Source organism: Prionailurus bengalensis, chromosome A2 (assembly GCF_016509475.1).
Source record: "Prionailurus bengalensis isolate Pbe53 chromosome A2, Fcat_Pben_1.1_paternal_pri, whole genome shotgun sequence".
NCBI classification, from domain to species: Eukaryota; Metazoa; Chordata; class Mammalia; order Carnivora; family Felidae; genus Prionailurus; species Prionailurus bengalensis.
Window position 1 is genome coordinate 32,230,569 of NC_057348.1, and position 14,759 is coordinate 32,245,327.

Below are 14,759 nucleotides of genomic sequence, written 5' to 3' on the forward strand. Positions count from 1 at the left end.
TTCAGCGTAATAATAACAACACACAAAAGACTGGCTAAGATGAAAAGTGAAGAGGCCAATGTTTGCAGTGTGCTAAGTGTAGAAACTCCAGAGAGATGAACGACCAAGAAGTAAGCCAGAAACTAATAAGAGGAGGCCTCCAGGAGGCAGAGAGGGACAGAGGCCTGAGGAGCGAGAGAGGCTTTTCCCTGCCTGGTGGGGAACCGGGCAGTTACGGACCTGAGAACCAGAAGTTATGGACCACGCCTGACGAGGACCGGGGAGAAGTGAGTTGAAGAGAAGACAGGAGCCCTCTCCAGACGCCTTCCCCCAGACCCTCCTTGGAATCTGGATGGGTTGGAACCTATGCCTCAAACCCAAAGTCAAGGACTATTTTGAGCAAGCATCTGGACTCCCAGGTTCCTGGCTAGCCAATGGTAAATGGACTTCCTAATGATTTGGACCACGTCTCCCTTCCACTCTTTAAGAGTTGGAGAACATGCAGAGTCGGGGCAAAGGAGGGTTTCTCAACTTCAGCACCATGGCCATCTGGGCCAGATAGCTCTCTGTTGTGTGTGGGGGGGGAGGAGGGGTGGCTGGGTGGGGGAGGGCTGTCCCACATACTCCAGGAGATTTAGCAGCATCCCTGACCTCTACCCACTAGATGCCGGTAGCATCCCACTTCCTCCACTTGTGACAACCCAAAATGTCTCCAGACATTGCCAGATGTCCCCTGGGTGAGGAAGGGGAGGCAAAAGTCAATGGAGCAAAGAGAAGAAGGATGGGGAGACATAGTTAGAAAGGACTCTAGGCCAGCTACAGTGAAGGAAGCATTCACCACCCAACACACATATCATCTGCATGCAAATATTCCTCCTATTGAAAATGTGAGACCGCTGCCCTGTGAAACTTTACTATGAGCCCAGGTAATTCCGAAACCTCTAACTCCTTTTGGGCAAATGACAACGGGTTTGGATGTTAGAGGTCTTTCAGTCTTTGAAAATATTATGAGGCAGAGAAGGAAGTAAACCATCAGAGACTCTTAAATACAGAGAACAAACTGAGGGGCTGCTGGAGGGGAGGTGGGTGGGGATGGGCTAGATGGGGGACGGGCATTAGGGAGGCCACTTGTTGGGATGAGCCCTGGGGGCCATATGTAAGGGATGAATCACAAATTCTACTCCTGAAATCAAGACTACACTGTACATCAACTAACTTGAATTTAAATAAATAAATTTAAGAAGTGTTACGAGGTTTGAAAACAATGTGATCGTGTTTGGTCTATTAATAATAAAAAGTTTCTAGATTAGGCACTGTGGGCAAAAGAAGAGAAGAAAAAAATTGATTCCTTGAATACTTTGGAAAATCATTTGGTTCCTCTGGATCAGAGGTTGTCAAAGAGGCAGTCCGTATCTGGCCCACGGAAGCGTTTGCTTCGCCCCACATAACGTTTTCAAATAAAAAATTGGAGTCCACGTTTTAAAGTTAGGAGACCCCACATAAAAGTTCAGATTTTTGTCCTCCTTGAAAACTCAGGTCTGGTAGCACCACACCCACATTTCTGCATGGCCTCTGCTGGAGAGGGAGGGAGCCTGCTCCCATCACACGGGACGTGCTCGTTTGTCACAGTCTCTGCCATTCCCTGTTGTCTCCCCGACGCGAAGGGCATCTTCTTATGCTAACTCTCTTCAGACACCAACAGGCATCACATGAACTAGCAGGCCCTGTGATAATTCCTCCTTTATCACACCAACAGGACATCAAGGGGAATCACAGGACTGAGGGGCACCGAGAGATCATCTCAGGCATCCTCCTACCTTGCACATGGGGGGAGGGGTCTAGCCCCAGCAGGTGGAACTGGCAGGTGGGTCCCAGTCTCCCCCGTTCCTACCCAGCGGTCACTCTGTTGCCTTCAGGCCGTCGCTGTCCTGAAGGCGGTTACAGAATCCCCGGGACGTACCTCTGACCATTCTCCTGTGATCCAGACATACTCGCAGGGCTGCAAACTACAGCTCTCTCGGTCCGCAGGCCGCTTGCTCGTGTCACAGCGTAGGCCGTGAACCTCAGTGCCTTTGTCCACATCCATACACACCACCTTGCGGTACCTGGAGCCCTCGCCACACGTCTTGGTGCACTGTTCGTGACAGACAGAACAGGTGTTGATAAGGAAAGCTAATAAATGGCTTATTATATGCTGTTTTTGTGGTGACTTATTTTCCTGTCTTGTCTACCCTTTAGGAATGTGAGGCCTCTGAGGGGAGGCATGATCAGAGGACTCATTGTCTCATCCCACTTATTCCCAACACTGTTCCTGGCACAGCGATAAGTGTTTGATAAGTGGCTATTGGAGGGAAGGAATGGAAGCATGAATGAACGAATGTCAGGTTGGGAAAGGACCTTACGGCTTGACGGCTTTACTCACGCAAACATGGACTCTCTTTAAAACTTACAGCTAAATGATTATCGAACGGTGTCTAAATACCTCGAGAGCCAGGGAAGTTGTTACGTGTCCAGGTGGCCCATTTTATCTTATGACTACACACACCGATTTGCAGACCGCAGCCTCGTGTCCTAGTTGTCGACTCCAGGGGAGCATGAAGGACAAATCTCATTTCTCCCAAATCGTCCCCCTTCCGGGACTTGAGAGGCTTTGCTTTACTGTGACACCTTCCCCACCACCCCCCCTCCCGCCCCCAACTGACTGCGTTTTCTCCTCCAGGATGAAGGGCTCTCATCCCTCATTCACTCGGGAAATATTCACCAAGTTCCTAGCATCAGGGCCCGTGATGGGTCCGGGGTCAACAAGAACGGACACGCGCCGCACAGCCCTCAGAGAGGAGCTTATATTTTAGCAGCAAAGACAGACATTGAGGACGGAGACGGCTAAGACTTAAAGATTACTGCAATCTCCATTTTTCAGATGGAGAAACTGGGACTTAGCCGAAATGCTTTGTCCCAGATCAAACAACTCTTTGTGAGGTAGATGGGACACATCTTTTTATTCCCACCCACCAAGTGAGGAAAACAGAGCAAGCAGTACGTGCTGTTCCAGGACCCTCTCTATGCTGCCTGCAAGCTCCCTATCTTTTTCGCTTTAACCAACAGCACACCCACCTTTGAAGTTTAACCTGGTTATCTGTGTGCTAAAGGTTTCCCAAAGCCCGTCCTATCTAGAGCATCTATTGTGTCCCAGCATTTCAAGACTGTAAACCACCTTGGAGATCCACGGTGAGCTAATCTGGGGACTCGTGTTTCCTTCACACCAGGGATTACGCGTCTTATAGCCCCTGGGCCTTAGCTAACTCATTAACAACAACCGAGAGTTGTGGGTAGCATGGTATCTTTTAAACTTTCTCTTCTCAAAAGTCTATTTAGGGGGCGCCAGGGTGGCTCTGTCGGTTAAGCACCCAACTTCGGCTCAGGTCATTGCCTAGTGGTTCATGGGTTCAAGCCCCGCGTCGGGCTCTGTGCTGACAGCTCCGAGCCTGGAGCTGCTTCCGATTATGTGTCTCCCTCTCTCTCTGCCCCTCCCCCACTTGCTCTCTTGCACTCTCTCTCTCTCTTTCAAAAATAAACATAAAAATTTTTTTAAGTCTATTTAGGAAGACCCATGGACCCCCACCTATCTTTTTCTCCTCTCATACCTCTTTCCCTTTGATTACCTGCCTTGTCCCACGGGCATTTCAGTTTGGACTCCAGTCTGACTCTGAAAAGTCTTTGCAGATATGTCTTGTGCCTTGCTTTTTTTGACAGTAAAATACACCTAACCTAACCTAACATTGATCACTTCAGTCATTTTAAAGTGTGCAATTCAGTGGCATTTAATCATCTGCAACGTCGTAAGATCGCCATCCCTATGTGCTTCCAGAACATTTTCATCACCCGAAAAGGAAACGCCGTACCCATGAAACAGTCAGTCGCTCCTTGCTTCCCCAACCGCCAGCCCAACCCCCCTCCCCCACCCCCAGCCCGTGCAACCACCAAGCTGCTCTCTGTCTATACGGGTTTGCCTGTTCTGGCTGTTTCATATGAATGGCATCATACAATACGCAGCCTTTTGTGACTGGCTTCTTCACTCAGCCTGCTGCTTTCAAGGTCAATCCGTGTTGTAGCATGTATCTGTACTTTCTTCCTTTCTGTGGCTGAATAACCATCTGTTGGGTGGCTATACTACATTGTGGTCATTCAAATGACAAGGGACATTGGGTTGTTTCCACCTCGTGGCCATTATGAATGGTGCTATGAACACTCACATCCAAGTTTGAACATGTGATTTCAATTCTTCGGGGTGTACCCCAGGAGTAGAAATGCTGGGTCATCTGGGATACCCCGTGCCTTTTGTGAGCCACTTTGTTCTTTTAGGAAGTAAAAGGGATATGCGATGTGTCCTGCTAGCCCCTTATCATTTGCAAACTTAACTCACAGCTTCTGCTGTTTGGAAACGAACCTCCACGTCTAGAATGTGGAGTCACTTGAATTTTTCTGGGGCACAAATATGAATTGAAAGTTCTCTGAGGTGATGAGTGCAGATGAGCAAATCACTTCAAAGGGTCTGGGAGGCTGGTTGAGCCCCATTCCATAGGTCAACCCTATCTTGGGGTTTTCTGTTCCTCTGGAGTGTCCTGGGTACTAGTGTGAAGTAATAACACTTTTGTTTATTCACACACACACACACACACACACACACAATCCCAAATGAGTTACAGAGCCACTGAATGTTCAAAAGCAAAACAAAGCCGTGGTTAATCTGTGATGTGTATACAAATGCAGAAGAAACACTTAACTGCCTGGAGAAAAAGTAATTCCTTAGAAAATCAGGACTTAGGTGACTCAGATCCTGATTACTGAGCGGCCCAAACTGGACTAAACCTTCCAGTGTCTTCTTCATTAATCCCTCGGGCTCTAATCTGTGCCAATAAGTAACAGTTTCAATAGAAATGCAAGGACTTCTAGACACATATTTGCTTTTTAAGGGCTTCTGCCTTGGTGTCCAGGAAAGGTTAACTACCATGAAAACTCTTTTGCCGACAGTGGAGAAGGGAGTTAGTTGGGAGACCTTATGAACATTGCTTTTAGAAAAAGTAAGCTAGGTAAATAAGTGACTCATCCAGGGTGTTGGAATTAGTCAACAGCAGCTCTGAAAGTCAGCTGGCAAGGCTTTTCTCCTGGGGTCCTAACTAGAGCACGGGGGCTGGGGGCACAGAAAGCAAACAGCAAACCCACCCAAGCTCCTGAATTTTATCAGCTTTTGGGAATATCACTGCCCACCAAACCCAGAATTAGGGACTCTTTCTATGTTCTATGTTCTATGTTCTATGTTCTAAAAACAGCCAGAAAGTTCAACTAGCCTCATTTTCACTTCCAAAAGGTTTTCTTGACTCTCGTTACAGCTCTGAGAAACAACCATAATTCATCAAGCCACGGGTCACAGGGCTGCACTAAACTGGGTAGCTTGCTCATTGCCCCACAGGCTACATATGCCTTTAAATGTGCTGAGATTAACAGGAGGAAAATAGGTGTCGACATTTGAGAGTGAGGAAGAGCTACCGTAAACTTTTAAGGTACTATTTTGTTTAACCAGGTAGGTTGGCCACAGGGTAATGGTCTAAAGAGGGTCCTTTAACGCAGGGAGTAGAAACTGCCTTTCCTTAAACATGGTAATGAAGTTGCTTTGCACTTTTTCATGAGATGCCCTAACCGTGGGTAGGAAAAAAAAAATCATTTCATATTTACACGCTCTACCTTTTAAGGCTGTCGATTTTGTTCACGGACAAAGTCGTTTCCAATGCAAGACGACCATTGTCAGACAGCGTGTGGACAGATGAGTGACACAACAAGTGGGGACCTTGATGGCACAGTGTTTTGTGTATACTCTGCAGAGTTTTATGTGATAAGGCACAGTAATTACGAATCAATTTCTAACGATGCTTTAAATTAAAAAAGAAAAAAAGCAGTCTTCAAATTACTAATGGGTTCTTTCTCAAAGCTCATTTTAAAGTCAGGTGTGTGGAGTTGGGACATTCTTGCCCCCAAACAGTATATTTATAAGGGAAAAAGGCAGAAATAGGACTATGGAGATATTTGATAACTTCCAAGTTATTCACTCATTCAACCAATATTTGCATGGGGGACCGAGTTCTGTGCTGGGCCCTGGGATACAGCCCTGACATCTTCCTACTCATGTTCCCTCTCTGTTATGACACCCAGGTGGCTGCTACTCCCAGCTTGCTGTCCATATGCCAGGACAGCCGGCTACCTGGTGACCATCGGCATTCAACACTTAGGGCTGCCTCGTATGGCCAGAGGAGCAGGTGTGGGTTTCATAACAGAGCAGGATGGCGAAAAGAAGCCACCAAGGTGTCCCACAACTGTGACAGCAAGAGAGGAGTAAGGGCGAGGGTCTAGAATTCCCATGGTGCCGAAAGGGGTGCCCAAGCAGTGGATGAAGAGATGGGTTAGCCAGGCAAGGAGGAGAAGGGGACATTCTCAGGACAGGGCTCAGCGTGCATGGAGGCTGGAGGCGAATGTCGTGGGGAAGCCGGGCTGGGGACCGACCACCGCAGTTTGGGGCTGAGACTCGGTTCGAATCGAGATGGGAATTTCCGAAGGCGGGCAGGGGCCAGGTCACGAAGGCGCTTGCTAGCCTCCTACACTGCTTGGGGGAGAACCCAAACCCTGGCCCTGGCCTACGAATCCTAATCAGGGTGCTCCCGCAGGTCCAGTCTTGTTTCAGCCTTCTGGTCCTTCACTTGCTCTGCTCCCGCCATGCTGCACTTTTGTCTGGGCTGGACCCTGTCCTCTTCCTTCCACCTGGAATCATCTTCCCCTGCCCTTCACCTCCGACCACCCTAAAGCAGGTAGGACTGGCCTGTCATTCTTTGTCTGTATCTCAGTGCCTTGCTTCTTCCCGTCACAGCACGGTTCACACTCGGCAACTTCACAGAACATGTTTGTTTGCTCGCTTTCCGTCTCTCCCACTGGTCAGTCAATCCCCCACAGCGATGTCGCTGTCCCTACTGCGTCCCCGATGCCCAGACCCCAGCGTTTAGTAGGTGCCGGGTAAAGATTTCTTGAGCAAAGTAACGAGAGAAGGAATCATACAGAGTTAATATCTGGCCCTTGTCCACACACCCTATTGCAAACTTCGTAAAAGCTTTGCAACAGGTTGACCAGAGGCCTGCCGTTTTCTAACTCTTCTGGGCTAAGGGGGTAAACTTGGGAATCATTCTGCAGTTGATCTCAATAAAAGCCCGTGGAATCCTAATATGTATGAGAGCACACGGTCCAAGTCTCTGCACTGGGCCAAAGAGCCACGGGGTGGGAAGCTCTGTGAAGGCCAGACATGTCAGAGCATAGCGTGTCCGTGGCAGTGTGGCAAGAAAATAAACTATCTGTTCTTACAGGAAAAACACAGTCTGCTTGACTCTTTTAAATGACATTTTAGGGGGCGCCTGGGTGGCGCAGTGGGTTAAGCGTCTGACTTCAGCCAGGTCACGATCTCGCGGTCCGTGAGTTCGAGCCCCGCGTCGGGCTCTGGGCTGATGGCTCAGAGCCTGGAGCCTGTTTCCGATTCTGTGTCTCCCTCTCTCTCTGCCCCTCCCCCATTCGTGCTCTGTCTCTCTCTGTCCCCAAAAAAATAAATAAACGTTGAAAAAAAATTTTAATGACATTTTAGAATGTCATGATTCTGAGGACTTAGGAAGGTATTAATATATAAATGTCTTCCCTCCCGCCTCTCTCCCTCCTGCTCCCTCCCTCCTCCTTTCCTTCCTTCCTCCCTCCTTCCTTTCTTTCCTTCCTTCCAACTTTTTTTGGTCCCGCTGTCCATGTTTATTCAACAAGTGTGTTCAGTGCTCTGGGTACTATGCTAAACGCTGAGGAAAACTCTGGCGAACAAACTCTCTGACCTCAAACGGGTGATACTGTAGACAAGGAAATCAGGCAACCACAATTCAGAGTGCTAACTGCTAGAGCAGAGTATTTTCGGGGTGCCAGGAGAGCTGAGAGGAGGGTAGTCTCACGCAGTTATTGGTGGGGAGGTGTGATCAGTGGGGGCTTCTGAGAAGTAGCCTGAAGAGTGGGCAGAGGTGACTGAGGTGAGGGAAGGAGCAGGGCAGCCTCCTTGTGATGCAGAGGCACTAGGGATGAAGAGAATACTCTGGGTAGAGGTGAACAAAAGAATACTTGCAAGTCCTGGAAAATTTGTTCCTTAATGCTAAGAGATGCATAACCCACACCCAATTCAAACTCGGTTGAGACCTCTGCAGCTATAAGGAAATTCATATGTCAGATTATAATACTAGTAAGTAAAATCATTAGGATGCTGTTAAGTAACATCATCGTGATAATTTTCAAAACAACGAAAAAGTCATCCCCCCCACCCCCGCCCTCCACAGCCTCATGGGCATTATAATTCTAAAGTGAGTAAAACCGAGCTTGGAAAGGTCCAATACCTGGCCCCAAGTTGGCAGGTGATATTAAAAACCTGGATTCGTGTCTGGATACAGCATTTGTCTCTTCTCCAATTGTCTCGCCTTATATCTAAAAGTCCAGGCTCTACTCTTAGGGTATCCTGAAGGCACATGGGTGCTTCTTCCCTGCTGTGTAGGCACCAGGCCTCCCAACAAAGGAGGCCCAGTGAGACGCTCTATCACCATCAAGACTGACCCCACTGGCTTAGGGGCGGACTGCCAACCCAGCGGACCAAGCATTCCATGTTCTGAAGGAGGTCGGGGGGGGGTGCTCACCCAATAAAGGGAATTGGACTTTATGCCAACTCTGGCTTCCGTGAGAGGCTAGACAAGCCATTAAGAAGGAAATAAAATAATTTGCCTCAGATGAATGCTGGCACGGGAGGGAGGAGAATATAAAGATTCAGAGCGCGTGTTCCAGAAGTCAGGCTTCCAAGCTTCAAATCCCAGCCTTATTACTTACTGAATGCATGAACTTGGATGAAGTAATCTATCTGAGCCTCAAGTTTCCTCATCTTTAAGTGAGGATAAAAACTTAATTACTTCGTTAGAGAGTTATGGAAAGGTTAAGTGAGGGCTTCCATAAAAAACACTCAATATAGTGCTTGGTCCCTAGCTTAATAAACAAAAAGATGTATTATTTTTATCATCAGTATCGACCACTGAACTGTGTAAGTCTGGGGGATGCCCCTCGTATTGTAACCTATGGGAATGGTACCCCCAGAGTTGTGCAGTGTGCAACCTGTATGACTGAGAAAAGCGTACCCGATGATCCTGCTGTTGTGGTTATGCAGAACCTGTGCTCCTCAAGGTGGACACCTGGATTATTTGTCAAAACGAGGGGGCTGCCGTTCCCTACGTGCCTAGCATGACACACATCTTGCCCCCAAACAAGTGGGCTTTGACAATCCACAAGGGGGGAGGCAAGAGGGAAAAATGCACGCTCAGCAGGCAAACAAGAGCTCCGAGGTGGGTGCCAAGGACGGCTCTGAGGTGGGTGCCAAGGGTCTCGGCTGTGAGGCTGGACCTTGGCATCCTCACTGACATCAGGTCGAGGTGTCACTCGTGGATGGGAACCAAGTCAAAGCAGGTCTGAGGGAAGATGGTGGAAGAGGGAGTAGGTGGGAAGGGAAGTAGGCATGAGAGAGGGGTGAGGGCCGTGACTGAGGGGAGTCTGAAGGGTGCTGTGCTGTCCGATCTGCTGTTTAACAAGGATAACTTTGATCATGAAACTAGGGACAATGAATGATTACAGCAGAACTTTCCTAGGCACGCACAAGGACTGCGGGCACCCAATCAGGAAGGGAGATCTGGCCTCTTAAGGTGGTTGCCCACTTGCTATGAACACTCACTCTAAGTGTTGGGGCCGTGAGGCCATTCTAGGCCACCAGCATGCTGTGCGTAGGAGGAACAAAGGCTTTGGACGGGTCTTCTCTCTCCTCCAGCTGCCCCAAGCCTCGCTCTGCCAATTCAGTGTCACGTGAGGGCACCCCCCTAGGCCTCTATCCTCTCTTACCACCCAGGTCCACCTTTCTCAAACTTTCCGCTTTGGGTTCAGACGGGTGAGCAAGCACGGTTGCAGGTGGGTAACTGTAAGTGCTTTTCCCACTGCTTAAAGATTCTGTTCTCTTTGTGAGAATGGTTAATCTCTAACTTTTAAATACGGCCACAGGTCAGGCTAGCTCCTTAGGTGTTCTGTTCTTACGTGGAGCCTGACAGCAATATTTAAAGCGGGATGTTAAAAGATCCGTCTGCAGAGCGCAGGCAAAGATGTACATTTCTAGGCATACTTTGTACGATCAGAGGCAGGACTTCCTCAGTGCATATTTGGCGAGGTTTCTATTCTTTGGAATTCAGAAGGAACTGTAAATGGAGCTTGCATTTCCCTGATTGGCTGGAGCATTTCTGAAAGTTGGCTAAAGCGTGAGCAGTCAGCTTAGATTCATTTCAGCACACTCTCTTACTTTCTGTTCCTTGGAACAGTTACACAGGGTCAAGTCTGGCGCGAGATGAAGAGGGAGAAGGAGAAAGCAGGCAGGGGTGGGTCTGAAACAAGACCAAAAGAGAATCAAGAGGTAACACTGAGGGGGCGAGAGGTCAGGAAGCCCTTTCTTCCTTCCATATCTGATAGTGTCAACCCCCAAAAGCACTCTATTATCTCTCATTTTCTCACAACTCTGTGTAGTTGTTATTATCCCCATTCTACAGGTGGCAAACCCAAGAATCAGAGAATCAAGCATCCTTGCTCGAAGTCACATGGCTGAACAGTAGTAGTGTTGAGATATCAACTGGACTGCAGAATTCTGTAGTCTCTGGGGATCCCAATAACCTGTGTGGCTCCAGTGCAATTAACTTGAAATTTAACTGCTTTAGCCATTCCTCCCCACCATCCTCTGGTGAAAGAAAAAAAAATACGGAAGGAAAACAAGCAAAAAAACCTGAGTAGAGAGAGAGAATGAGAATCCTAAAGAAAAGGCACGATAGCAGACAATGGAAGCAGTCCATCAGGAGGGTGAGGGAGAGGGAAGGACCGGGAGGAAGGCTGATCTCCACATGGGTTAAACATGCAGCTGTAAGAAAACAGTCCCATTCAAGACTGCATCAAAAAGAAAAAAAAAAAAACACCACTCAGGGAGAAATTAAACCATGGAGGTGTAAGACCTGTACATTGAAAGCTATAAGACACTGATAAAAGAAATCAAAAATGACACAAATAAATGAAAAGATCTTCTGTGCTCACCAGCTCTAAGTATTAGTACTCTGAAAATGTCCACACTATGCAAAGCAATCTAGAGATTGTAAGGCAATCCTTATCAAAATTCCAAAAGGTGGAAGAAACAATCCTAAACTGTGTATGGATCCACAAAAGACCCTGAAAAACTAAAGCCATCTTGAGAAAGGAGAACACAGCTCAAGCATCACCCTCTTTGATTTCAAACTATATTACAAAATTACAATAATTAAAGCAACATGGTGCTGGCATTAAAAGAAACACACAGATCAATGAAACAGAATAGAGGGCCCAGAAGTAAAGTCACACATACACGGTCAATTAATTTACGACAAAGGAGCCAAGAGTATGCAATGGAGAAAAGACCGTCTCTTCAACAAAAGGTGTTGGGGAAACTGGACAGACACGTGCAAAACAATGAAACTGAACTCCTATCTTACAGCAGACCCAAAACTTAGGGCAAAACGGATTAAAGAGTTGACCCTGAAAGCCCTAAACACACAAAATTCCTGGAAGAAGACATAGGGGGTAAGATCCCTGACACTGGTCATGGCCATACTTGTTTTGAACATGACACCAAAAGCAAAGACGTCAAAAGCAAAAATAAACAGGTGGGACTGCATCAAACTAAAAATGGGCAAAGGACCCGAACAGACATTTCTCAAAAGAAAACGTGCAGATGGCCAACAGAGAGATGAAAAGGTGCTCAACATCGCTAATCATTGGGGAAATGCAAATCAAAACCACAAGGCGGTATCTCCTCACAATGGCTATTAGCAAAAAGACAAAACACAGCAGGTGTTGGTGAGGATCTGGAGGAGAGGGAACCCCTGGGCGTTGTTGGTGGGAAAGCAGATCAGTGCAGACTCTATGGAAAACAGTATGGGGGTTCCTCAAAAAAGTAAAAGGAGAACTACCCTATGATCCTGCAATTCCACTTCTGGGTATTCACCTGAAGGAAATAAAACCGCTAACTTGAAAACCTATCTGCTCCCCCCAGCAGCATTATTTACAACAGCCAAGGCATGGAAGCAACGGAGGTGTCCATCGATGGGTGAATGAATTAAAAAAAAAATGTGTATACATACAAAGGAACATAATAGCCATAAAAAGGAAGGAAATCCTGCCATCTGACAATATGGGATGGACCTTGAGAGCATTATGCTGAGCGCTACAAGTCAGAAAGGGAAAGAGACATATCGTACGACCTCAGTTGTGTATGGAATCTTACAAAAACCAAACTTCTAGATACAGAGAACAGATGGATGGTGCCAGAGGTGATGGGAAAGGTGTAGGTGAGCGGGGATAAACTTCCGGCTACAAAATGAGTAAGTCCTGGGGATATAATACACAGCATGGTGACTGAAGTTAACAATACTGTATCATATACTTGAAAGCTAAGAGAATAGATCTTGAAAGCTCTCAACACCAGAAAACATTTTGGAACCGTGTGAGCTGACGGATGTAAAGTATAACATAGTTACTGTTAATAACAACTTATAATACATACATACGTCAAATCATCATGTCTTCACCTAAAACAAATACAATGTTATATGCCAATGATAGCTCAATACAACTGGAAAAAAATGTACATCAGCATTGCCATGAGTGCTTGTGTAAAATTATTTTTAAATGCAGCTGTAGTATCAGGTAATGGTTTCAGTTTAGAATCAGGTCTTGCTCCTTCTGGGCACGTGACACTTGGACAAATGACGTTGGCTCTCTGAGCCTCAGTTTTCTTGACTGCAAAATGGGACGATAATAGTGATGCCCACTGTGCCCAGTGCTTAAAAAGATTAAGCGAGGGGAAGAATATAAAGCACGTAGCACACACCAGGCGCTGTTTCTCCCTGTTCTAAAAATCATTCCTGGTGGGAAATTCCTATCTTATCATTCATATCTCTGAACCCTTTACAGCATGTGCTTTTTATTTCGTTCCAAAGTCAATGGACACAGTTTTGCTTTCTTACATTCTTTCTCCCCTTTCTACAAAGTATTCTGTTCTGGAAACAGGAGATTATCTCCTGCCCAAGTGTTACCTTCCTTAGCCAGGCTCTTCTCCAGGGACGCATAGTGTTTTCTTTAACTAAACATTAACTTGGTGAGGGAGAAAACAAGTCTATTTCTGCATCAACTGAGCTGTTTTTCAGATTCCATCATTTTTTTTTTTTAATGTTGGAAATGCTTCACTAATTAACTGGTGCTTCAAGTGACCGCCTGTCTTCTCCTTGACAGCCCAAGTCACGGAAAGGAGACAAACACAGAGTAGGTCCTACCTGGAGTCTGCCCTGTGGCTGTCTGAGCTGACACAGAATGACCAAGTTTGGATATACATATTTAAAATATCTCTTCCATCTCCCCCTCCTTTTGTGAAAGATAGCTGTATGCATTTGGCCCAAGGCCTGTTACAGTTTTTCTGGAGGCAGCCAGACTTGGAACATTCAAGAACACAGACGTAGGAACTGCATAAAAAGGAGGAGCTCTCCCACCCTCGTCGGAGTGAACCGCTTGCCGTCTGACAGCAAACCTTTTGGGAAACAGCCAGCCTTGTCACCGTGCTTGAAGGCTTTTCAGGGTAACGGATGTGATGGTTGCAAGGGGGTTGAGCGAAATGCCTGGCAGGTGCCCACTTCATGGCTCTACTTACTTCTTGCCATTCCTCTGCCCTCCAGGCATAGAGAGGACACGGTGCGGCTTGGCAGGCGCGTTCCGACTCCGGTCTGGTGTAGGGGTTGCACTCAGTCTCTCTGGCTGTTTTGTGTGTTCCCGTCTGACAGCTCACACTTCTCCGCCGTGTGCCTTGGCCGCAGGACACAGAGCACTAAGAAGAAAGACTGTGTAAGTGGGAGCTTTGGGTCATTTGGTGGGGAGGGTGTGTGTGTGTGTGTGTGTGTATGTGTGTGTGTGGCAGGAGTGGCGAGGGTCACAGTCATGGGGAATGCGCTCCTAATCCAATGACTTTCCCTGCGATTACAAAGCTTCCTAATTTCCAATGAAGGGGACCCAAGATAATGTACTTAAATCTGCAAACTCACTGCCTGTCGATGCCGGTGAGCGAGCAAAGTATCTCTACCTTTCTTGGGGAATCTCTAAAGATACCAAAAGTCTTGGAGATGGGAGAGGTTGGGAGAGATCGTTATGAAACGATACGATCGAGAAATAAATAGTGCTGCCATGTGAAATGAAAATCCCCAATGATTACTACCCCGGAGGATTGCAGTTTCTTGAAAATTGGAGATAAGTGCTGTACAAGAAGAATTTCTTGGCAGATTAAAAGCATAACCCAACGAGAGTAAATTACTGAAGCTTTTAGGGCCTTATAAGCAGAATTATTTTCTCCAGTCTTTTTCTTTCCTTGCTCTTATTCCTGGAGATAGAGGAAAGAAGAATTTTTTTTAAACTACTGAATTCACTAAAGTGTTAGTGTCTATTTACAACCTCAAATGAATACACGAAGAATAAAAACTGACAAGGAAAAACCATTTCTTCAGGCGGGCGTCATGTTTCCAGCCCCTGAAAAATACTGTGAATCAGGCTGAAGCATTTTGTTGACCAAGCTGCAAAACGCCATATTA

General features: G+C 46.8%; 1 protein-coding gene across 3 annotated transcripts in view; it reads right to left on the minus strand.

Moving 5' to 3' along the window:
- The window catches only part of ADAMTS9 (ADAM metallopeptidase with thrombospondin type 1 motif 9), a 162,229-nt gene that overhangs the window by 24,419 nt on the left and 123,051 nt on the right, over positions 1-14,759 (minus strand). For all 3 annotated transcript variants that reach the window (XM_043587867.1, XM_043587868.1, XM_043587869.1), the window contains 2 exons: positions 13,832-14,005; positions 1,940-2,113 (listed from right to left, as the gene is read on the minus strand). In XM_043587867.1, coding sequence (XP_043443802.1) covers positions 1,940-2,113; positions 13,832-14,005 — 348 coding nt within the window. The remainder of the gene's footprint in view (positions 1-1,939; positions 2,114-13,831; positions 14,006-14,759) is intronic.